Consider the following 26,717-nt stretch of genomic DNA (forward strand, 5'->3'; position numbering starts at 1 on the left):
GGTTTTCCTCTGGCATCTGAGACATCTTTGGCTCCTTAACAATAATATAGGGTATCGAATTAACCCTTTGCAAATACAGCAGTAGACTTCAGCAGACATTGAGCTGCGTCATAATTGTTCAAATCACGTGACTCGTCCACTGCGGTCACAGCGTCATAATTCTACTAGCCACGTCCCATCAGGTCGTCTGTAAGCCAAAACCGTTCGCTCTACCAATCACTGCGTCCGATAGCAACTATGAGCATTATGGCGAACACAGCAGCAGCTATCTGAAAAAGTGAAAACAACTACAGGTTAAGCAGTGACACACCATTAAACGTTCGTGTAACTACAAAAAATGAACAGTTCTCTAATATATACGAAATTAGATGTGTTTGGGTGAGTCGACATTATGATTGTATGAACTACGACATTTTCTCCAGTAAAATTGGTAAATAGAGTGCTTTGTGTAAACGTACAGGCTAGATATAGTCTTAACGAATGCGGCTTAAAAGGATAATGTATAACGACTTCCACAAAGTGTTTTCACTGCCTTAAACGTTTTAGAACAAGACATTCTACATATTGAATAGAATAAGCCATAACATATTTTCTTAGCCATGACTTTACCTGGATGATCCCGAAAATGACGAAAACGACTATTACGGCGGCAGAAATGTTGTTTTTGATGTAAGTGTCAATAACTTGAAAACATCCCTGAAACAGACAAAAAGAAAACAATTTTAAACAACTTGTGTTGAAATTCGATGATGGTATATTTCTTTGGGACAAACATCACTTTAGATATTATTTCGGTCACTTAAGGGCCCAGTCATGTGGGTCTGGACAGGTTAAAATACTCACCGTTTGGAAGTTCGAATTGGCGTTATTGGGTGTTACTGCGCATGTTGGATCACTTGGTGTTTGGTAGTTTGGAAAGTTGCCAATATCTTTACAGCAGGTGAACGGATGTTCCAGTCTGTAGGTCTGTCCTTGCACAACATATGTGCGCTGCCACTGTGTAGCTGTGTGCATGTCTGTGTAGCTGTCAACTCCACAACAATCGCCCTGATGGAAATAAAAAGGTATATTTTAAAAACACATGCAAACAGACGCGTTCAACTTTTAAAGGGGGTATCTTTAAAAATCCCCATGTCGATGAGAGCAAGTAAACGTATATGACCATGAGTATACTGGTAATCGTTGCTAAAACAACTAAATGTCTGTGCTTTTGTTTACCTTGGTAATTCTGTCAAAACTTGCGAACTTCCTCTGGTCCAGGGTATATTGGCAATCCGTACTAAACAACTAAACTCATTTGTTCCTGCTTGTGTTCTTAATCCGTGTAAAACCAACATTATTACACAAACCAAATACGTTTTTGTTGTATTTGTAAACCACGTTGAGCCAAATACACGTAAAGTTCTGATTGTATTTGTAAGACATGTTAAAGCAAGTACACGTAAAGTTCTGATTGTATTTATAAGACATGTTAAAGCAAGTACACGTAAAGTTCTGATTGTATTTGTAAGACATGTTAAAGCAAATACACGTAAAGTTCTGATTGTATTTGTAAGACATGTTAAAGCAAATACTGGTAAACCTATCTAATCCTTGTTTTTACCATATTTAAACTATATCTACCGTTCGATCAGTTTATTACCATCCAATTACCTCAGCGAATAAATAGTTGAGAGCAGCAGAATAAGCATCTGCAGAATTTTCTCCTCGGTATTTCGTGTTGATCGTGTCTTGTAATAATGTCTTGATTGCATTGTCGATCTGAAAGTAAAAGAGAATATGTTACAAACAGAAGACAAAACATAAACTATCTATAGACCTATTACATCATCTCCCTGTCGCCTATTTTCATTAGGTATGGTCTGGAATAAAAAATAAAAGATAATACCCACATAAATGTATGAACAAATGAACTGACGTTACTTTCAGAAAAGTTATTTTCGTAACAGTAACGATGTAATTTTTGTTTCAAGAGGTTATTCATACTCTTTCCTCGTGGGTTTTTTTTTCACTTCTATACGACAGTGGTTTAAGGGAAGAAAACTGTGCTTGAACCGGGTTGACCGTTTTACTAATGTAAGAAAAAACAGCCGTGTTGGCGGCAAGTGGATTCGAGCTCACAACTTCATCCACCAGGGTCTATGTTTATAATCTATTAACAAGCTCGCCAGACTGGATCCCGTTTGATATCTGTGTGTATGGCCAAAAATTAACAATACATCCCAGTTTTTTGTATAACCTGAGTTTCGGTCAAAATACTCACGGCAGCTTTCTGAGCAAAGTACACTATGAGGAGTGAAAACTGAATAAGCAGGAGCAAGATCACAACAACAGCATACTGAAATCAGAAAAATATCAATGTTCAGACAATATATCCCGTTTTTGTTAAAACGCGAAGGCATTGTAATAATAGACAGCCCTAAATAATACGTTTAAATACAATAGAATAGAACAGAAAATAGACACCCATGATCACTAAACAACCCTTAGTATATGCTTACCAGAAATGGATCACGTGAATTCTAATCTTTTTACCTTTCTAGTGTGCTGATGGTACTGTAGATTTATATATTCAAAAGAAATTGAAAAAAGAGTAAATGTAAGTGTATGTAAAATTTCTCTTTTCGTATCATGTTTTGTATTATGTTTAATCTGTCTAGTCTTAATTATTTCATAAACATGTCAGTTAACCGATCAAAGGGTACAGAATACATGACTCACGGCAATCAGCATGCACCGGCTGTTGCACAAAGCACCAAACAACCCCAGGAAGCCGATGGCCAGTATTATAACCCCGACGACAATTACGGCAATGCCGATGCCACTCAAAATTGCGGATAAGTCCAGGTTATTGAACTGATCTTGGACCTGATTGCCGAACTGGTTCTGGTTAGCATTAGTGTTCGCCTGTTCGAATAATGGTTGTAGATAGCCATCCACGATAGCGTTGGGATTAAACCTCACGATCATGCCGAGAATGAACAGAGCCACACCTAAGAGCTGAAAAACACAAAGAAAATATAAAGTACTCTGCAATTCGCCTTCAAAATTAAATATACAACTGTATTCTTTTCTGTTGGTTTTGTACACATCGGTATACCTAAGGTACCTTGAACGCTATACATGAAGAGAATCTAACGGCATCTTATCTTTACACATGCTCCATGCGTTCTTTACTAGTATTAGTATTTAACTCAGTGTCAACTATCATGATGAAAAAATACTAAGATACAGTAACAATAAAGCCACAAATCTTTTTATTCCAACACAATTTATCAAGTTTTTAAATCTGCTAATTTTGTTGACAGCATTTGTAGAATATTCCCCATGGTATCAAAAACCATGGGCCAAGTTTACTGGAGATGAAAATTGATTATACCCGATGGGAAATAGATTTGTCATGCCAAGAAACACGGGTGCCATATAGAAGAGTTGTACTGTTCAACTATGATCGTGTCCACGTTATTTCTTGTGATGCACTTAATGGATCTATCACGCCCACCGTACTGCAAGCATTGCTATATGTCATTCTAAAAATGCTTATCTTATCGGCAGGCTATTTATTTGCTTTGGTTTTATTTTTATAATGTTTGCTTAATAACGCCGTACATAGGAAACGTTCATCCTCGTAACGGCGTTTTTGTATCGATGGAGAGAAAGGGGGATAACCCTGATCCTCGCCAAGGACATGACCAACTTCATAATAAGGCGAATCCAGCTTTTGCTCGGGAACTCAGAAAAGAGCAGAGGCCATTAGTTTCCTTCCAATGAAGGCTCCTATCAGCAAATTACTCGCAGATTATAATAATATAATAATACACATAACACAATTTAGAAATTTAACCAAAATATCCAAATTTTTAGATGTGTTCTGATCTCCATCTACAAAAAATACAAAGAACAATAATGCTTTTTCTGTGCAAATATTCAAGATTCTAATTTCCGCTCATTTGTCTTCTAACAGAGTGCGTAATAGCCAACGCCTGAAAATAACGCAAAGTATAAGGAACCTGATATTACTTTCAGGATATGATTGTTTTTTTTTAAAAAGTGCATATAATCCTACTTATATATGCAAATGTACCTTTCCTTATGCAGAATTAATAGCCGATGGCTTAAAGCGCTATGGATAGGCCTATATATAATGCATTACACTGCAGATGTATATGACTACATTGTACTTGGCACTTTTAATGTTTATAGGCCTGGTCTGATTAGTAAATGCACTTGTATTTAGAGTCGCTATTCGGTGTGAGGTTATACGGTGTGGGGTGTATAGATTCACTCAGCCGTGCCCTGGAGACGACCTCAATAGACAGAATATAAAGGGAAGATAAAAGAAATTCAAAGATTTTCCATACTTTTCATGCAATAACTTTCATGTCATTGTGTTGGTCATTTAACCACAGTGTCCTCTTTGATAGCTTCTGATTGGAACGCTCGAGGCCTCGAGGCCTCACCAATCATTCTGACGCCAACCCGAACAATGCTTTGTCAGTTTATATGCTGAGCACATCTCCTCCAGAAAGAAATCGAACGAAATGTCAAAATCACATCTGCACATAGACCTAAAGAAGAAGATCATTTAGGCAGCAGCAAATTCATTTTTTTTTAATGATTGGTATGACCCGACCCAGGTTTGATCCCGAGGTCTCCCGATATACATGTGTGAAGACATAGTGGTTGGTTTAGCCGAGGTAACGAGTAAGTCTATACTTATCTATATCACTTCTTACAAATAAGCTTATAACATAGTCTTTATCAAACAATACAAATGTCATAATAATATTGCAAACTGATGGTGATTGAGGAAGATAGAAGCTAATTTAGACAAGTTTAATTTGTTTGCCACATGAGTACGTATTAATTATATAAATTTGACATTGCTCATGTACATGTTAGTGAGGAAGACATTATTAACAGGCATAGCAATATCACGTCAAAAAAAAATTGTATATATAAAAAAATTAAAGCCCTCCACGGTTCTGGAATGAACGACTTGTCTCAAACATGGAGATATTGTACAGTGCTTATAAATAATTATGCATGGTCATATTATTACCGTTAAAAAGTGGAAATGAGAATGACTGATCAAAGCCCACATTGTTTCATACCGGAAGTGCACTTGGTACAGGCTATAATCTCTGGATCACACTCTAAACTAAGTACATTTATAGCTGTGTCATCAATGTGTATGGAGCACGCCTTTACCCGCTGGTTAATCAACAGTTACTCAGACTCGCACAGGACACCGATAGTGGCTATATTAAAAAAATGTCATATTCATATAACAAGACAAAAGTCAGTATCACCGCAATGGCGCATTTCAGGGTAAATATGAACAACATGTTACATGTACGTTTTCTGCTCAATGGTTCACACTGGTTAACATATCAGCATATTATGTATTTTGTGTAGAATATGATAAATGGTGAACATAACTAGCACATTATGTCTGTGAATATGATATATAGTGAACATAACTAGCACATTATGTCTTTGAATATGATATAAAGTGGACATAACATTATGTCTGTGAATCTGATAAATGGTGAACATAAAAAGCACATTATGTCTGTGAATATGATATATGGTGAACATAACCAGCACACATTATGTGTGTAAATATGATAAATGGTGAACATATCCAGCACACATTATGTCTGTGAATATGATAAATGGTGAACATAACCAGCACATTATGTCTGTGAATACGATAAATGGTGAACATAACCAGCACACATTATGTCTGTGAATGGGACAAATGGTGAACATAACTAGCACACATTATGTGTGTGAATAAGACAAATGGTGAACATAACCAGCACACATAATGTCTGTGAATATGATATATGTTGAACATAACTAGCACACATTAATTGTGTGAATGTGATAAATATGAACATAACCAGCACATTATGTCTGTGAATGGGATAAATGGTGAACATAACCAGCACACATAGTGTCTGTGAATATGATAAATGGTGACCATAACCAGCACACATTATGTCTGTGAATGGGACAAATGGTGAACATAACTAGCACACATTATGTGTGTAAATATGACAAATGGTGAACATAACCAGCACACATTATGTCTGTGAATATGATAAATGGTGAACATAACCAGCACACATTATGTCTGTGAATGGGACAAATGGTGAACATAACTAGCACACATTATGTGTGTGAATATGACAAATGGTGAACATAACCAGCACATTATGTCTGTGAATATGATAAATGGTGAACATAACCAGCACACATTATGTCTGTGAATATGATATATGTTGAACATAACCAGCACACATTATGTCTGTGAATATGATAAATGTTGAACATAACTAGCACACATTATTTGTGTGAATATGACAAACATGATGTTCTTGTGCCCATGGGTGGCATGTTGTGCTCTATATCAATTAACCTCACTGCATTGTTTTTCTTTATTCTGCTTAAGCAATGGTCGTATTAGTTGCTACGTTTTAAGCATATACATGAACAATCGGAATAAAACACTGACTGAGGTAAACTGACAAGAGGTCGTATTTCACCAATAATAAATGTGATCATTTGTCAACTACATGTATCATACTGTCGTCACTGCTCTAGTTCGATTTGTATGCTGTAGTCTTTTATCCTGTGTGTGTTTTCCCCTGAACCAACATCTGTACAACTGTTACATTCTGTACACTGCATCAAAGTTACATTGTTCACAACCATCGTGTTGTGTTCTGTATCCAAGCCATATTGTTCACAACCACAGTGCTGTGCTCTGTATTCGAACCATATTGTTCACATCCACGGTGTTGTGCTCTGTATCCAAACTAAATTGTTCACAACCACAATGTTGTATTCTGTATCCAAACTATATTTTCCACAGCCACCTTGTTGTATTCTGTAACCAAACTGTATTGTTCATTTCAAACGTGCTGAATCTGTATTCAAATTATATTGTTCACTTCAAACATGGTGTCTCTATGTCCAAACTATATTGTTCACTTCAAATGTGCTGTTTTGCATCCAAACTATATTATTCTCTTCAAACATGCTGTCTTTGTGTCCAGACTATATTGTTCACTTCAAACGTGCTATCTTTGTATCCGAACTACATTGTCCACTTCAAACGTGTTGTCTCTGTATCCAAACATATGTTGTTCACAACCAGCGTGTTGGTTTTAAATGTATATTATTATAAAGAGTGGATCTGAATGGAACCCTGACTGAGGTACATGTAAATTTACAAGTGGCCGTATTTCATCGGTAAAACGTCTGACCACTTTTCAACTATCATACTGTCTTGACCGCTCCAGTTATACTCTGTATGCTGTAGTCTTTTATTCTGTATGCGTTGTGCATCCAAACTGTATTGTTTACGACCACCGTGTTGTGCTCTGTGTCCAAACTGTATTGCTCATGGCCACCGCGCGATGCTCTGTATTCAGACTGTATTGTTTACAACCTCCGCGTTGTGCACTGTATCTAAACTGTATTGTTTACGGTCACCGTGTTGTGCTCTGTATCCAAACTGTATTGCTCACGGCCACCGCGCTGTGCTCTGTATTCAAACTGTATTGTTTACAACCACCGTGTTGTGCAGTGTATCTAAACTGTATTGCTTACGGCCACCTTGTTGTGCTCTGTATCCAAACTGTATTGTTCACGTCCACCGTGCTGTGCTGCGTATCCAAAGTGTGCTGTCTATCCCGACAACATTGTTCACAACCAGTATGCTGTGCTCTATATCCAGGCTACATCGTTTACAGCCATCGTGCTTTTCGGTGATTGTAGGCTGTATTGTTCACAGCCACGATGCTGTTCTGTGCATCCAAAGGGTATTGTTCGTAACGTTCGTTTTGCGCTCTGTATCCACACTGAATCTTTCACAACCACCGTCTTGGACTATATAGCCAACAGTATTTCTGTAATCGTTACACTGTGTATACAACCACAATGCTGTGTTCTGCGTATAAGCTATATTGTTCACAACCACGATGGTCTGTTCTCTACACATTGTTCTACTGTATTGTTCAACGCATTAACGCTGTGCTCTGAATGTCAAATAGTGTAAAACGTATATGGTAGACATGTGATGTATATGATGAGGATGTGTTTATGTCACAGGGTTTAATTTAAATATTAATGAACTCAAAATCAAGTAGCTCTTCTAATTCTGGTTTGATGCTTTCTAGTAAACATGTTCATACGAATCTTGGATATACATAGAATAGGAGTAATTTGTGAAAACAAGTTTGTATTTGATGTGCCAAATTCACCATCTACGATCGTTTCCGTCGAACTATTTACATGTACATATATATTACACACAATAATATAAATATTTCTTCAACATCGATCAACTAGTCACATATGCATACATATTAAATCAACATCAGCAGGGCCTACCATTCCGCAGTATATAACATCGCAACAAAACACGCATCAACGACATATGGCGTAAAACTCACATCAAATAAAGAAAGAAAGATAGACAGAAAAAAACGTATCTACAATTAAAGAGCTGTTTTCGTGTCAGCAGATAGGCCTCAGTTTTTTATCTAAGATTTTTTTTATATAAATTAATCATTTATCAAGATAGGTATTAACAAACAATGTTTGTTAATTACAAACAGATGATGAAAGAAAGATTTGGATGTTCTTACCACATGTTCTGTCCAACCTTTGAATTCAGAAGATGATATATCGTCTAGATAAGTATTTAGCCTACATTAGAGACATTTCACACACATTTGAATGTTACATAAATAATGTATATTTCTTGGGGTGTAATAACAGTAATTTTCAAAAATTCAGCTAATTACTAAATATTCTTCATACATTACTGTAGCTATTGAATAGCTGGGGTTGAATTTGGCAGGATTTAGTTAGGCTACCATTTATACACAAATACCGAAATACTTGTGTGCCCATGAATCAACATACACCATCATGTTAAACTAACTTTTAAAAATCACGCATAAAGTAGTCTTCGTTAACGTGAAAGTAACATATCTGCTATGGTGATGCGGTACATACGGGAGTATTTTTCTGCACCCTTGCTTGGTGTTGGTACACATCAACCTCATGGCTTCAATAAAAAGGGCCCCTTTTGTTTGCTCCGTCTTTCATACAGAGTGAATGATACGGGTTCAACGACACATTGACTGTACTACAGCCATCTCAGGACTATCTTCATATAAAAGAAATTATTTCTGAATAAATGCATGTGAACATGAAAAATTCGCCAGTTGAAGAAATATTTAGCTGCGACGGCTTAGATGTTTGGCATACATTTTTAGCAAATGAATGCAAACAGAAGTCACAATAGACTGGACATAAAATTGAGTTAGTTGGTGTTACAGTGTTCAAAGGCTAAATGAATAACGGACATTGCCCCCTTACAGACTAACTGTCTGTGCCGTGGAAACCAACAGGACCATGAATATGGGTGAAGCAATTACAAAAGGGGTTTAACGTCGTACTTAACAATTTTTCAGTCACATGACGACGAAGGAATCCTTAGAGATATTACAAAGAGATTGTCATGGTAACTACAGAGAAAAGCAATACCGCATGTGTAAAACTATTTTTAGAGACCAAAAATATGTGCATGTTTATATCATGCTATATTAACATGAGAACCCATTTCCATTGATTTAGAACATTGAGGCCATGGAAATAAGCATGAAATGACATCTTAAATATATATGCAAATGACGTCCAAAAAGGCAAAAACAAATTAAAAGAAACTTATATCTTACCACGATCAATAATGTGAACAGTCGTACTTATTTAGTGAATCCTGGTATGTAGAAAGTGGTAAAGTTATACCATTCATACCGACCCGCTTCATCTACTATACCTTGGTAAACCCACAAAACCCATTTTTCTGTCAAAGGACCCATATTTTCGATCTTGAAAATTGAACTTATCGAAACATACCTTCTAAAAAGAGATTTGAAAATAGTTTGCCGAACTTTATCTAATTGAGATATCTTTAATTCTTAATCATCTGATGTCCCTTCTTGGCTAGACTGACGTATGGTTTTGTGCATCGTGAATAGCGCTAACTATTAAAAGATATATAAGCTTATTATTTTATAATAAGATGACTAATACATGCATATTATTAGCCAAGAACAACTTACAACAGAACAACTATAACTTAATGTTAAGTTAAGTTACTATTTTCTAGTGTCAGTTTTTAGCACAATCTCCAAAAATAATTGTCATCCACAGGCACAATTATGACCAGGGACAGTTAATTACTTGATGTAATTACATGGTGAATGAAATTTATTTATATTATGTTGTCTAATGTTGAACACAGGAACCGTATACGACGGTGGTCAGTTTTGTAGGTGGAGAAAACTGGAGTCCCTGGAATAAAACACCTTCTTTTGGCAGATTATTGACAAACTTTCAATGGTGTGAAGCATATCTATGTACAACATAATGGTTAAAGCCATGTGGTCTTCATGGAATGATAGACTGCCCCAAGGAGCTACTACAGTGTCATCACCCTCTGATGGAATGGTAGACTGCGCCATGCAGCCACTACAGTGTCATCACCCGCTGATGGAATGGTAGACTGCGCCAAGCAGCCGCTACGGTGACATCACCCGCTGATGGAATGATAGACTGCACCAAGCAGCCACTACAGTGTCATCACCCTCTGGTGGAATGGTAGACTGCGCCAAGCAGCCACTACAGTGTCATCACCCGCTGATGAAATGATAGACTGTGCCAAGCTGTAATAACAGTGACATCACCCTCTGATGAAATGATAGACTGTGCCAAGCAGCCACTACAGTGTCATCACCGGCTGATGGAATGGTAGACTGCGCCAAGCAGCCGCTACAGTGATATCACCCGCTGATGGAATAATAGACTGCACCAAGCAGCCGCTACAGTGACATCACCCGCTGATGAAATGATAGACTGTGCCAAGCAGCCACTACAGTGACATCCCCCGCTGATGAAATGATAGACTGTGCCAAGCAGCCACTACAGTGACATCACCCTCTGATGGAATGGTAGACTTCGCCATGCAGCCACTACAGTGACATCACCCTCTGATGGAATGGCAGACTGCGCCAAGCAGCCACTACAGTGACATCACCCGCTGATGGAATGATAGACTGCGCCAAGCAGTCACTACAGTGACATCACCCGCTAATCGAATGATAGACTGCACCAAGCAGCCACTACAGTGACATCACCCGCTGATGGAATGATAGACTGCACCAAGCAGCCACTACAGTGACATCACCCGCTAATCGAATGATAGACTGCACCAAGCAGCCACTACAGTGACATCACCCGCTAATCGAATGATAGACTGCGCCAAGCAGCCACTACAGTGCCATCACCCGCTGATGGAATGATAGACTGCGCCAAGCAGTCACTACAGTGACATCACCCGCTAATCGAATGATAGACTGCGCCAAGCAGCCACTACAGTGACATCACCCTTTGATGGAATGGCACACTGCGCCAAGCAGCCACTACAGTGACATCACCCGCTGATGGAATGGTACACTGCGCCATGCAGCCACTACAGTGACATCACCCGCTGATAAAATGATAGACTGTGCCAAGCAGCCACTACAGTGACATCACCCGCTAATCGAATGATAGACTGCGCCAAGCAGCCACTACAGTGTCATCACCCGCTGATGGAATGATAGACTGCGCCAAGCAGCCACTACAGTGACATCACCCGCTGATGGAATGATAGACTGCACCAAGCAGCCACTACAGTGACATCACCCGCTAATCGAATGATAGACTGCGTCAAGCAGCCACTACAGTGTCATCACCCGCTGATGGAATGGTAGACTGCGCCAAGCAGCCACTGCAGTGACATCACCCTTTGATGGAATGGCACACTGCGCCAAGCAGCCACTACAGTGACATCACCCGCTGATGGAATGATAGACTGCACCAAGCAGCCACTACAGTGACATCACCCGCTAATCGAATGATAGACTGCACCAAGCAGCCACTACAGTGTCATCACCCTCTGATGGAATGGTAGACTGCGCCAAGCAGCCACTGCAGTGACATCACCCTCTGATGGAATGGCACACTGCGCCAAGCAGCCACTACAGTGACATCACCCGCTGATGGAATGATAGACTGCGCCAAGCAGCCACTACAGTGACATCACCCGCTAATCGAATGATAGACTGTGCCAAGCGGCCACAACAGTGTCACCATCCGCTCATTTCCACAAAAGGTCCACAAACAATGAGAGTGGGGAAATCTACAAATTTCCTGCCGAAGCAGCACCCGTCAGAATTCTGAATTTGTCACAGGTATGACAATCGAGAAATTTGAAATCCATCATGATGCTATAGTGAATGACCGCGGATAATGGGGTCTATAATGCAAAGGTCGGTGTGATTCGTTTGAGTTTATATACAAAACACTTACCAAAAAGATGACATTCACGGCAACTAGAAACCATTTTGCGACTTGCTGTCCACAGTTGAGCTTGGTGTCTCCCATGATTGTGGCTGATGGCGTGTATCCCACCTGCTCGTTTTGTCTGTACTGGTCACTGGAGTTCTCCTGGTACACTTGCGCTAAGGATAACAGGATTTCTCCGAGGTAGCTGTGTTATGTGTGTCACAAATACCCACAGAAAGAGCAAACGAAACTTTTACTGTCTAGATAAAACTCGTATCCCCTGTGATCCCAAAACACCCCTGCGAAAGTACCTACTACAACTGCACTGTGATCGAAGTTAAGATAAAGCTTTTCCGTTTTGTAGAGTATTAAAGCTCTCAGGTAATGAACAGAATAGGGTCCGTAGATCTACTGATCCGCCTTCTATGTATATGTGGTTAGACGGCTGACTTTCAAGTCATCAAGTATGTAAGTTGTTAAACAGACTGCGACTGTTTCTATGTATAGCACAGCTCATTACGTATTCATTTTTTTAAAATACGCTACTGCAAAAAGTGAGTCAGTAGAAAGAGATGCAGAGAGGACCGTATAACAGGAGGATTTTCCCGTCATGCTTCATTGATTTTGAACAGCTGCCTTATTCAACCGTCTACAAAAGGGACAAACCTTTATTTGTGTCGATGATATTTTCATTATAACATCAAATTTACTCATATATATAAGAAAGATGAGACAAGCAAAAATGCTATGAATAAATGCAGAGATTTACATTTTTTCATGCCGTCATTGATAGTTTTTGAATCTAGGTTAATGTGACTTTCAGTTAACGGTAATGTATAGTTTAGAATTCTATATACCGTTCTCAAATTTTTCTCAGACCATAGAGGATATGTGGCTTCACAATTTATGTTCCACTGTATTCATGTTTCTATAATAAACGCTTATGCATTGTCGCACATAATACTTTACCAGTTGTCAAATGATCCGTGTCAATGCTAATTACCCAAGCCACAGGTGCGCTGACTGAATTAGATACGTTCCCTGAGATATGCGGAAAAAGATATAAAAGTATAATGGGGCTGTGGCTGCATTCGTGTAAATGACGACGTACTTAATAATAAGTCCAGCTGCTGAATGCCAGTGTTTGAACGTTTATCGACAGCTTTCGTACTATACTTAGCCGTGTAAGAAATTATACATGCACGCTTAGCCCCGGGGTTTAACATGAATTAATACATGATACAGCCAGTAACAGATCCTCAAAGCATGATATCTGACACGTCGGTTAACTTCTCTGTAAATATGGATGAACACGTTGACTATGTAGTTCCCTTCGCGAATGGTACCGACCTTAAACTGATGCTACATCAAACTAACACACCATAGCTCTCACAATCACCGTGATCAAGGAAAAAAACGGTTTGGATTTAGATATACACCCGTTATTGAAAGGAAATGAGCGACAGCATTTTCAGACATGAGTTGTCAGCATACCGGTATCAACATCTGAAAAGTCTTTCAGATGTTGATCTATTTTGGATTCATGTCATTGCTGACAAAAAATAAAAAGAAATCTATAAATTAATATGAATTTGTCCTTAGTCACCAGATAACCTATGTATAAATGTCTTACTCTTCTAGCAGATTTATCACATTGCACCGCCCACCCTCCACCCCCACCACCCACCTCCCACGAACGCCCACACCAACGCACAATCCCGGTGTCGTATGCTAACTCTGCATGCTTGTCAGATATAGTCCTGTGATCTATCTCTGCATATTAGTGAATATATTATGGTATGTATAATGTATACAGAAAAATGGTTAATCTAGATTAAGACTTGGCCTGATCTTTATCTTACTCTATCAGTGTTACTTAAATATAAGTAAGTTACGACGTCGTTTTCGCCCTCATAATATTATTACGTGTACAGGGAGGTACATTAACACTCAAAAATTAATCTGTTAATATTAACAGAAAGCCTGTTGCCTGAGAGATACTTGAATGTATTCTGCTATTGTAACATAATATTCTGTCATATTCAACACAATATCTTGTCAGTCCAATAGAATCTTTATGCTGAATGAATAGAATATGTGTTATATTTAACAGAATAATCCGCTGCAATGACAGATTACATTCTAGCATCACTCAGACAAGGGACTTTCTGTTAAACTTAGCAGATTGATTTTTCTGAGTGCAGTAAAGCGAATCTCTTTGACTAAGAGACATTGTTTTATGGAACAAAGGCTTGGCGCTGACATACAAATATCTAATAGTGGTCGAGTGTTAAAGACGCTTGTCTTTCAATCGCTAAGACACACAAGGTGTGAGTTCAAACTCTACCTTCGGCTGGAAATTGGTATACTTCCCAGTTTTTTTAAATACCGTGTTCGTGGAGCGACAATAAGCAGTCAGTAAGCGGTTGTATGTGGGAAGGTCTTCGGGCAACCTGTAGTTGATCGTGGGCTTTCCTCGCTTTTCCCCTGACCAAATTGCTGGCGCTGGTCGTATGAGTGAATATTATTCAGGTGTTCGGGTAATACACAGATCAACTTAAAAGTCTATACTACAAAGTCTGCGAGATGTTAAAACATACCTGTGCTTCGTGTTGAAGGAATGGATCACACAGGAATGCACCCCACATTAGAATAGCATGATAAGATAAGAAATTGGTTGTTAATTAAAAATATTATTTTTGAGACGAAAATTGAAGATACTGCACTCATCTTAATTTCAAACGGAGACAGCGTGTACAAAAAATATGTGAGTTTCAAAATCTTTCCTTGCTCACTGCTGGAGGAGTTGATCACACAAAATATATACTTAGTATGAAACAAACAGACGGACGGACGCACACGTTTACGGACGGACTCCTGTTATTCCGAAACTCCCACATCCATTTGAAAGGGGGGAAATAGTCTTTCTGCCGATGGGCGTTTAAATTCTGATGTCTTTTTTTTTACGGCAAGAGCATATTAAACGTATTATAGAGCTTTCCAGTCGTATATTGAGAGATTTAAAGGAAAAGACCTCAAAAAATCGAAGTAGTCTTCACTAAATACTTAAAACTATGCACAAATATACTTTCATTTATTTATTTTTTTAGATTTTTGTGACAAAAGTTAAGGGCACTCAAACATTTGAATTCTAATGTGGGCTCTATGGGCCATAATATCAAAGAACTCAGGAAGATTATCCAAATCTAATCGCCACACTGAATGATGAAATAACTCTTTTTACGTAGGAGTAAAAGATTACTGATATAATGTTCCCCAAAATTTCTTTCTTCTGGTGAACATCAGGGAAAACAGGTGATGTGACGTCAGAGTTCCTAGATACCGTCAGTATGGCTCATAAAACCCACCATAGTCTTCAAATATTTGAATGCCTTTCAGCACTCTTAAAAAAATCTGAAAAAAAAATGAAAACATTTTTGTACATAGTTTTTAGTTTTCTATAAGGAGAACCTTATTTCATATTTTATCAATGCGGTTGCTGTGAGTTCAAGTCCAGCTCATGCTGGCTTCCTCTCCGGCTGTACGTGGAAAGGTCTGCCAGCAGTCTGCGGATGGTCGTGGGTTTTTCCCGCGCTATGCCCGGTTTTCATAATGCTGGCCGCAGTCGTATAAGTGTAATATTCTTGAGTGCGGCGTAAAACACCAGTCAAATAAATAAATAAATAAATACTTCATATTTTAGCCCTCTTTTACTTTAACTTCCTTGAGTTTAACGCCGGATATCTATAGGTCACTATTTCGAAATACCCCAAGTATTGGTGATTTAAATCTTGTGAAAAATAAACGGCTAAATGCGATAGTCAAATTCGACATTCGAAAACTATACCATCCAAAACCACGAGTTCCAAGTCGAGAATTGCAACTTCCATTTCCAAATCAATCTAAAAAATTCGCATTTTTAATTTGTTATTCTTCTTATCTTTATAAGAGTGAAAGGAAAAGAATTTTTATGCAAAAACTTTATTACAATAACAGATTTCTATACATGCGATACATCTCATATTAAACATATATAACAAGTATATCAGACAATAATCACATATTCACAGACTATACTTAGTGATATAGCTCCCTGTGATTATTTCTTATAAATCACTTTAGTCTAAAAGTTTTTACACATACGGAATAACATATATGATTCACGGGGTCTCGGTGCACATACATGTATACAGTTAGGCTAGATGGATTTCACATCAAGTCGAATTAAATAAAAACATATGAAAACAAATTAATACTGCATGTTGTTTTTGTGGACAAAGATTTCGGCTCGGTTTGATATCACAACAATGTATAACGGTACATTGGGTTAGTACTTATGTTCACATCACGCAGATGCACAAGGAAAAACAAATAAGCTGTACGCATTTACAAAATCTTTTGTAACATAAAGTTAAATTCAAGATGCTTTAAAACTGGTAAGCGCTGAAACACTAAGTGGAAATATAGATTCTACACTGGAGTCAATCCTAGTAAAGGCAGATCTGTAATGGCAATATAAAGGTAAAAGTTATCTTTGTATTCTGACCTACATTTTAAGGCTAAATATTTAAATTTTAAAATCAATCCTTGCGCTTCGGCGTGCTTGTGATGAGACTTACATGTTGACATCTACAGAAAAATCTAAATATATATGTATATGCACACAAACGCATCAATAACACAAGTGATTACGAAGTGTACACATATATCCGAAAAACACAATATTTACCAGCGAAACCAGCACAACTTGATATAGATAAGCATTCTTGCACATCGCGACGTAAAACACGCATTCTTTCTTGTACACGTACTTACCTTTCAAACACTCTTCTCAATGCATGACTATATAAAAGAATAAATCTATCAGTTTTTCAGGACAAAGAAGCAATAAAAAGTTTTGTCGTCAGATTAGGTAAAAGTATCACATAAAAAGATAAAAGCATTTAATTTGTATATGGGTGTATAAAATAAATTTATTTTTATTTTTTTATTTGTAAAAGCCGGCCCAATTTAGAAAATCAATTTAGTTTATTGATAACTGTATTTTACACCTCGATTCCACAAATGTTTCAATTGCTATCCCCTTTCCCCACTCCCCCTAAATAATTAGCCACCCGTTTCTTCATCGCAGGTTTGTCGTTTAACATGCTCGTTAATTACTGTCTGGTGACATTCTGTTAACTGACCCTTGGTAATTATGTTCAGAGGGAAAATTTCATACTAATACGGACCTTAAAGTAGGGGAGATAACTTTAGCCATGCTGTCATACTAACAGTGTAGCTCATACTGCCTTCCTCTCCGGTCGTACGTGGAAAGACCTTCCAGTAACCTTTGGATCCAGCCCGGTTTCCTCACACCATAATGCTGGCCGCCGACGAAAAGTGAAAAATTCTTGAGTACAGCGTAAAACTCCCATCAAATAAACAGAGATAAATGAAATGGTCTCCCACAGAATTGTACGTACAACAGCCTTGTACAATGTTCAAGTATCGCACAAAATGGCGAATATTACCATTGTCCCATAAACTTGTGAATATTCTGATGTCACATAAACTGGTGATCATTCTCAATGCAATTATGAAACATAAAACATAAATTCCTAATATTAAACTTGTGGAAAGTGACTGTAAAACTGTCGTTACTAGGCCTACGTGTATTTCTCTTTGTGCTCATCATTGTACATGTATATAGCCTCGTTCACTGACTAAAGCAAGTGATGTTTCTCCTTTCCACACATTTCTCTCTGACTTCCCATCATTAGTCGTACGGTTTTACAGAGTTGTCCTTCCCCATCTCTTTACAAAGCAAACAGGAGAATATTATCAGGCAGATCTGAAAAAATTAAAATGGAAAGAACGCTGTGAGATAATCTACGGGTAAATCATTTTAGAAGTCAGACATTACATTTGCTTTGATTGAACACTACCTTTAGCATAAAACAAGTGATAAGTGATTGGGGGAATTCTTAACAACTCCACATATATACGTGTGTAGGTTTCGCAAAAGAATCACAAAGACGTGCGAACAAATGTACACTGTTCGCCCCATGATATAATATCGAGCCTGTATGTGGACACACATCAAACATTTAAACATTAGCAACTGTATCTGCACTTGATCTGTAATAGCACGAGACACTTAGGAGCCAAGCCTTGTGATATGTTCTCCAGGAAGATGTTCTCCAGAAAACTGACAAGCCCTTGCAATAGAGGTGACATGCACGACTGCATATACATATAGCTCTCGTCAAATCAGCTATGCTTTAAAACAGGAGGTTACTCAGGTACCGGGTACCTAGGGAGATGCGGTCCATCTCTGTCTAGCATGTTGTCTTACATGCGTGATTTACACTCCAGTACAGCGATGTACACTAATTACGTAAATAGATTATTGTCATCCTGCTGTGGGTCGATTCCACGTGCAGATGGCATTTTTATGTAGTAATTTTTTGCCATACCTGAAATATCGCAAGTCCAACACCGACTCCAATAAATGCAGCATCGTAAACAAAGACAAAGTCTTCTATGGCTTGATAACATCCCTGAATTAAACAAAAAACATACGTCAAAATCATTAAATAAATACGACAGACTGATTTAATGTAAAAAGAAAAAGAAAAAAAACAGAGCATTGGAAATATTTCTATAAATCCTTGTGTAATGGTAATAAAGCTCCAAACCTGCGGATGGTCGTGTGTATCCCCCAGGTCCTGCCCAATTTCCTGTCACTATGATGTTGGCCGCCGCCGTATCAGTGAAATATTCTTGAATACGTCGTAAAACACCAATCAAACAAATAAATAAATAAGTAATACAACTTTACGACATATATGACCCAGAGATTATCCGCACAAAGCGAGCTCATTGTGTATGCCTGACATATTTAAAGCAAGCGATCAACGAACGTCTTTCGTATACCTCAACGAATTTCTTTCGTATACCTATATAAATTTTCGAGAACGTAGAGGGCGGTGGCCAATTCTTTGCCAAATGACTGTCGGAAAATTAACGTTATTGGTGGCTAAGCGTTATGGTAGGTATGAATGTTTGGGGTTTTACGTCGTACTTGTTTCAGTTAAACGACAACGAGGAGTCATTAGGTGTGTGTGTGTACAATGACTTCTTATGGCAGGTCGAATCCATACCTCCAAGGTACTGCCGAAGATTTAATATCCCACCCAGTCACATTATACTGACACCAGGCCAACCAGATCTGTTTCCTTACTCTCGGTGATGAACGTCAAGCAAGGTAGAAAAAAATACCACTTTGAAGTGTTTTGGTATGGCCCGACCCGGGTTTGATCGCAGGTATCTCGACCTCGAGACGGATGCTCTAACCATTAGGCGACCTAAGCGGTCTTACGGTTATGGTCTCAATGCTTACATTCATATAGTTGGAATTATTGGCGGTTGGACTGAAGGTACAGTTGTAGTTGGACGGAGGTGAGAAGTTTGGGAAGGTTCCCTCGACTTTACAACAGGCTACGGGCGTTGTCAGATTGACGGTTTCTCCCAGATCATCCACGTAGTACGTCCCTGGCCATTTGGTAGCCGTGTCAAAGTCCATGTAATTGTCTACCCCACAGCAGCTAAACTGAGAACAGAGAAAACAAAATGTTACAAATGGCAGAGATAAAACACAAAAGAAATTAGACAAGTACAGGAGAAACTTCTAACCAGAGAAGCGAAAGTGTGATATTTGGCAAATGGCCAATATCTTCCCGTTGACACTGGATTATAATATCAGGCATACCTAACTACTGAAGATGAGAGCACTATTACCACTCCTATCGAACTGTTTGTATTCTTAGCGGATTTGTGAAGAATTAATCGGCGTAAATATGTATTACCGGCTGGGAAGTGTCCCCCATTCCCACCTCAAAAAAGGCTCAAAGCATTAACGGTAGGTAAATGATCATCAATAAATACCAGATGTCGAGCTGCGTTTAAAGACAAAACCTAAGAAAATGAAAGAGATAGAATCAAAATTAGCACCATTCTTCACTAATTTCCCATGTAGCCCATGATTATCAAATTTGAAGGTTCACCAGTATTTAATGTCCATGGATATACCTACCGTCATCATGGCGAAGTTCCATCCTAAGGATATTATATCCGTGGAATTGAAGCTTACATATCCGTCTCTAATACTTGTCCTCATAGGGCCTTTAATAACATCTCTCATCTAAAACATATGCAAAAATTTATCCATTACGTCAGATCAATATGGCAACAGCTAAAAATGAGACTCGTACACAACGCATCATAACCAAATTATATTCCTGAAAAGATACATTTTGTTCTATTTTTATTTTTTTTACTCTAAAATTTTGAATTATTATCCAGGATCTTGTACTGTTTATAGGACTTATTATTCGAAGATCTTACATCAGAACTGGTATACTGTAAACATCGTGAGTAATATTACTTGATACTCAGCAATGTTAGTACCAACTAAAACCGTTATCAGTAACGGTATATTTCACTCATTTATTCTTCACAAGAAATAAAAACTCTTGTGTTAAACTGGGAAAGACATAATATACATACCTCTTCAGTTTTGGCAAACAGCAAGATAACGATGATTACTTGTGCCAAAAACACCAACGAGATTATGATGGCGTACTGCAATGAGAAGGTAAGAAAATGAGCAACGATCACATCTTAAGAGAAAGGATTCTCAGTGTGAAAGATAGTTTTAGTAATAGTCATCACTTTTGGGGAAAGTTTTTTATAAGCAGATATTTCCTTTGTGGAAGAAAATAAATATTTAAGTTTAATCATTAAGAAAACTCTATAGTGTTTACCTGATTTTAAAATGTAAGTACAGACACCCGGGAAATAACAATTTTCTGCAATTTTGTTGGCAGTTAACATAATTTGCGAAGATGGACATAGAATTTCTAGCACGTTGATTTCAGTGTTAAGACAAAATATGAAGCTAGCGTTCACATAGTACTTCAAAACTTCGCATTTTGCATCCGTAATTTCATACTACAATCGGAAATATCCATAATTTCATACTACAATCGGAAATATGAATTCCAGAGCAGTCGCTGACTCTAGTGACGTGTAAGACTCACCACAATGAGCATCCACCTCACTTGACAGCACGCTCCGCAGCAGCCCATGATGGAGATGAACAGCAGTATACAGCCCATGATGATCAGAGCCACAGCAACGTCACCCAGCAGTACACCGAGGTCAAAACCGCTGAGGTCAACATTACCCAGTCCAGCTTGCCCCACTGCGCTGTTCAGCCCTGACAATAGGGGGTTCAGGTACTGGCTCAACAAATTCTGACCCCATTTCACCAAGGCGCCCAGCACTATCAACACTATTGAGATTATCTGCAAAACAAAAGAGTCAACTTATGTATTGGTTAAGTTATTTATGCCCTCGTCGATTCATTTATTGGTAATTTCACACGTTGAACTATTGGATAAATAATCAAGTAAGTTATGATTTAAGTCATAATTCAAGTTACTAGAATTAATAGCAGGCTCATCCGTTCTCACGTTCATGCGACCATTTGATCGACTGATTACAACGTGAAGCATGCAATATGATGTTGCTTTTTACCAGATATACGATCAAGAGGAAGCCTACTATATCGTTATTTCATACAGGGGGTAATGTGACGATTCTGGATGATAATGTTCTAAATAACAAAGAAGCCAAAGTTCTATGTCACATTTTCTAACATAAAAAAACATCTCGTACAATCTTATAGAACATTTGCAGAAAGGCTATAGTGCCTATGAGCGTAAATACTTACAATGAAGAAGATGTTCAAGGAAACAAGAATGAACTTTCCAAATTTCGCTACACAATTCATGGTGGCTGTGTTTTATTCTGAAGAAAAAAAAAACAAACACTATTTATTCTGAAAAGAAACAATAAATTCCACAACAAGCTGTCTTGTCAGGGATTTACATAGCAATCGTCAGCCTTTACGCTAGCAATCTCTGTTTACAACATTTATGTATTTATTTGTTTGATGTTTACTCCATAGTTAAGAATATTTCAGCTATTCGACGACGACCAGCATTATGGTGAGAGGAAACCCGGCGGAGCCCTGGTGAAACCTACGACCATCCGCAGGTCGCTGACAGACATATTTACAATAGCAAGGCCTGTTAAAAACAAAGGTCAATTAGACAAAGACTCAAGGAAACGACGAAAGTGAGGCCCGTACACCGTGTAGAGTTTAAATACTGAGTAGCATTCATTGGTAACGCAAATATGTTTGTATTTTCCGCATGTGTGTTCACAGTGACCCAGGAGCCTCTCACTAATGCGGTCGCTTTAAGTCCTCTCCGGTCGCACATGGGAAGATTTGTAAGCTACCTTCGGATGGTCATTAAGTTTCCTCCGGTCTCTGTCATAATGCTGGCCACCGTCGTATAAGTCAAATATTCTTGAGTACGGCGTAAAACACCAATCAACATGACTATGAAACAACTGCGAAGAGATCATGAACGGTCTGTTCATGGGGATTTATTACAAAAGTGGTAAAACAATGGTAAAATCTTAACTAAACTCAGAGTAGACGTGTTTTGTACACAATTTATAAACAGGTTTTTAAATCAGTATCTGTGGTGTTGTTGAAATTCATCGCACAGTGCACATGATCTAGAACGTATATGTATGCTGACTAATATATCCACATAACATAACCGTTTCACACAAGTCAACACTGAATGAGTGTAAAAATCTCATTTTTTACAAAGCACACTAATTCTTCACAAATATTAAATATAAAAATTAGGTTTTACACCGCTCATTTTCAGTGTGTATTCTTTGGTCTGTATTTCGCTTTCACTTTCGTTATTGTAGCCTACAGGTACAGTTCCGATGACCATTGCCCCTGAACACGAGGCTTTGTAACCAAATGTTATTTCCTAGCATTTTTTCTGCATTTCTATACACACAAATCACATCAATTGTCCAAGTACAACGTTAGCCCAAGGTACAATACTCATAACTTTCCTGACTTTACAGCATACAACACGCGTCACTTACCGGATTTTCCATTATAACATAATGGCTTTACTATGCATTGATTTCTAATAATTCAAACCACTTTACGAGCTGCACTCCAGAACAGAATTCCGGATGCTTGTTTGCCAAATCAGTATAAATTAGCTTTGCTGCCTTTACAACTTGTAAAGAGAGCAAAGTAGAGCATTTATTTATTTATTTGTTTGATTGGTGTTTTACGCCGTTCTCAAGAATATTTCACTTAGGCCCTATACGACGGCGGCTAGCATTATGGTGGGTGGAAACCGGGCAGAGCCCGGGGGAAACCCACGACCATCCGCAGGTCGCTGGCAGGCCTTCCCACTTACGACCGGAGAGAAGTAGAGCATTAAATATATACTCATCATAAACATATATATTGTTGAATAAAGCTGCAAGAAGAATGCGCGGAGCTCTTAACATTATTACTGGGTAGTGACTAAATTGTTGATAGAATAGTTGATAGATTTGCGGTGGTGTGTCATCCGCCGTTACATTTTCAGGGCATTGTACAGATTGCAGTACGTTTGTGTTCAGGAGGACATTAGTCAGAAAATATTGCTTCGATTTTCACTGATGCTTGTCGACGTGGCTGTTTGCACAGTCAAACCACTTGTCTGCCGCCAGTATGCGGGAAACTTTATCAGTAACTTGCCGAAGGTCGATGGTTTAACCCATTTACACCGGATTCCTCCACTCAAAAAACTGATTGCCATTGTATATGTTAGCAAGTTTGGGGCATAACGTTGAGTAACAATCAAATAAATCAGAAGAGAATCATTCACGCAGCCATAATTTTCTGTTTAACTCAAGTTACTGGATAATGAGGAAGTAACGTATCTAGTTTCCTCCGAAATGCTCACAATCCGTAAGCTGTACTCTGATCACTGACGATTTGGGGCCTCGTAAGTTGTAGTCTGGTCACTGACGATTTGGGGCCTCGTTATCTTACTTCCTTAGCAGATAAAAATTCTTCACGTACTGCTTAAGTGGATGAATTGCCTTATCAGTGAGCCCAAGCCAAATGTTCAGTGGCCGGAAGTCGTGCCGAATTTGTATGGGTTTGGTCGCCGATAGATTCCTGTAAACACAGGCAAATGAGTTAATGAAGATTATCTCTGTAAGTCGCAATAAAAAAATATGAGTATGTAGATCTTGTATTTCAGCTTTCCTTGTTCATTCCACACTGCTTAGCACTGCTCTTAGACTCTATGCCTATAGTTATTAATGATCAGCGTTTGTTCTGTTGGAGTATGTGTTTGAACTGGCTATATAGGCTGTGGATATTTGCAGGTAACCAGAAGGTGTTAAACACTCGTGCCTCGCCTAATAGCGACCGGGCTGGCATATTGATCGCGCCTATTATCTCATTCATATCTAGCTTAAGCGCTTAAACTTGACGCTTGACGCCTAGCGCCTTGAAATGATAAAACAACTTGCTATTACTGAATCAATAGAAATGTTTACTATATTTCAACATATCTGCCTCTGTCTTTCAATAAGGAGTTCCTTTCTGTTGAAGTCTGAATGTAAAGTGATATAGATACAAAGAAAACAACGGCATTCTGTCAGTATTCGAGACTGCGCACATCCGGGTACTTCACTCGCATGGGGCAGTGGCAAGCGGAGGTGAGGGTAAAGGTAACATGTGAAGGCATAGGACAACGACCAAAATTGAGCGATATGATGAGGACAACGATTAATAAAACCTGGAAAATATAGTATGTTAAACAACAGAACAATCTGCGCAGTAAATGTAAATTATGAACGTTAACAAAGCCTAGTTTTGAACTTACGATGCCGTTAAGTAGAGTTTTCGATTATCTCCAATGTTAAACAGTATTTTCACCTCCGTGCCTCCGAGTAAAGCGTGTAGGCGCGACTATTACGCCAAATGTCCAAGTGTTCGCAGTTCGAATACGTCATCTGTGAGGCGACGCTGGTATTTACCGGGAAGAGATACATAATAGTACATTGATGTGTGTGAGATAATAGGCCTACTCCCGTGTGACCCTAATATTGCCTGAGACTCATATTACGTCAATAGTATCACAGGCGCCAACACATTCTATACCCTATATTTCTATACAGATTTGTAATTGTCACAATTATTCTTTATTAATTTAATTGTTTTTACACTGTACACTCAAGAATAAATGACCTTATACAAATAAGAATGATGCTATCAAGCAACAAATAATCTTTTATTTATTTATTTATTTATTTACTTATTTATTTTATTTTATTTGGTCGTTTTTTACTCCCTTCTCAAAAGTAAATTTCCAACTGATAACTTATCACACAACAAGTAACATTTTCCATTCAGAGTTAGGTCACAGATTCACCAGTTTCAGTTTCAGTCTTTCGGACACAATTACGTACAGAAGATTATTGACAGCTTTGGCTTAATGTATCGCGGTGCGTTTTACAAAGTTCATGTTTCGTGACAAAATTAAACTTCTGCGTTACTATATATTGAAGGTTCGGTACAGTTTAATAGTGTACCTCTAAAATCAAGGCAGGTGGGTATAACATATACATGTAGTGAAGAACCATACTTAGGAACCGGATTCAGCATGAATATGACCTGAGATGTATTACGTCAGTGAACAAGACAATATTCTGGCCCACTGAAAGAATCTGCACACCTACAAAGCCATCAATGTACAACCCTAAATAAACTTTGACTGTACAACGCACATTAAAATACTTTATGTAAAATACTGGTCTAAACTACATGCTGCCCGTGCAAGTTTACGTAAAATGTTTACAGAGTGCTTTATGGTTTGTCTGGTCTAAAGAGTGGTTTGTTCTTAAGGGATGACATAAAGGAGCGATATGACTATACTCTATACTGATAATTCACATGACCTGGGTAGCACTGGGCGCGGGCGCGCGTCTATCATGCATCTGGGGTGTACCAGTGATAATAGCGACTAATGGGGTCGTGAGCAAACAATCGCTCACCTAAATCTATACAGACCTAGGTGAGACCAGCCATTAAGCTAGTATAACATAAAAGAAGAGGGCAGTTATATAAAATGATAATTTCAGCGTGACAAGATCGAACGGCTAAGCGCAAACACCTAACGTCACAAAAGGCAGTCAACCTTTTCACGCCCTGTGCCATGAAAGTCCACTTTAGTGCCAATGTTACTAAGGCAGCGGTCACTTCACAAACATGGTAACAACGACAACAAAGAGCAGACTATGGTTGCTATGGCTGTACAACGAGTGGCAGGCGTATAAATCAACAAATGTGTTTTGCTCATATCTCAGTC

The 26,717-nt window shown here is 38.4% G+C and overlaps 2 protein-coding genes across 2 annotated transcripts; both read right to left on the bottom strand.

The window, feature by feature from the left end:
* Nucleotides 1-209: 209 nt before the first annotated feature.
* On the bottom strand, nt 210-12,513 carry LOC135463863 (tetraspanin-9-like). Its single transcript, XM_064741322.1, has 7 exons — nt 12,439-12,513; nt 2,722-3,000; nt 2,264-2,338; nt 1,654-1,761; nt 844-1,047; nt 610-696; nt 210-269 (listed from the first exon to the last, which is right to left on the bottom strand). The coding sequence occupies exons 1-7, from the start codon at nt 12,511-12,513 to the stop codon at nt 210-212; spliced, it is 888 nt and encodes a 295-aa protein (XP_064597392.1).
* Nucleotides 12,514-16,424: 3,911 nt separating this feature from the next.
* Nucleotides 16,425-22,280, bottom strand: LOC135482110 (tetraspanin-7-like). Its single transcript, XM_064761949.1, has 7 exons — nt 22,193-22,280; nt 21,498-21,764; nt 20,965-21,039; nt 20,492-20,599; nt 19,799-20,008; nt 18,873-18,956; nt 16,425-18,247 (listed from the first exon to the last, which is right to left on the bottom strand). The coding sequence occupies exons 1-7, from the start codon at nt 22,250-22,252 to the stop codon at nt 18,173-18,175; spliced, it is 879 nt and encodes a 292-aa protein (XP_064618019.1). The 5' UTR covers nt 22,253-22,280; the 3' UTR covers nt 16,425-18,172.
* Between the last annotated feature and the right edge of the window lie 4,437 nt (nt 22,281-26,717).

The sequence above is a fragment of the Liolophura sinensis genome, chromosome 1 (genome assembly GCF_032854445.1).
Source record: "Liolophura sinensis isolate JHLJ2023 chromosome 1, CUHK_Ljap_v2, whole genome shotgun sequence".
NCBI lineage: Eukaryota > Metazoa > Mollusca > Polyplacophora > Chitonida > Chitonidae > Liolophura > Liolophura sinensis.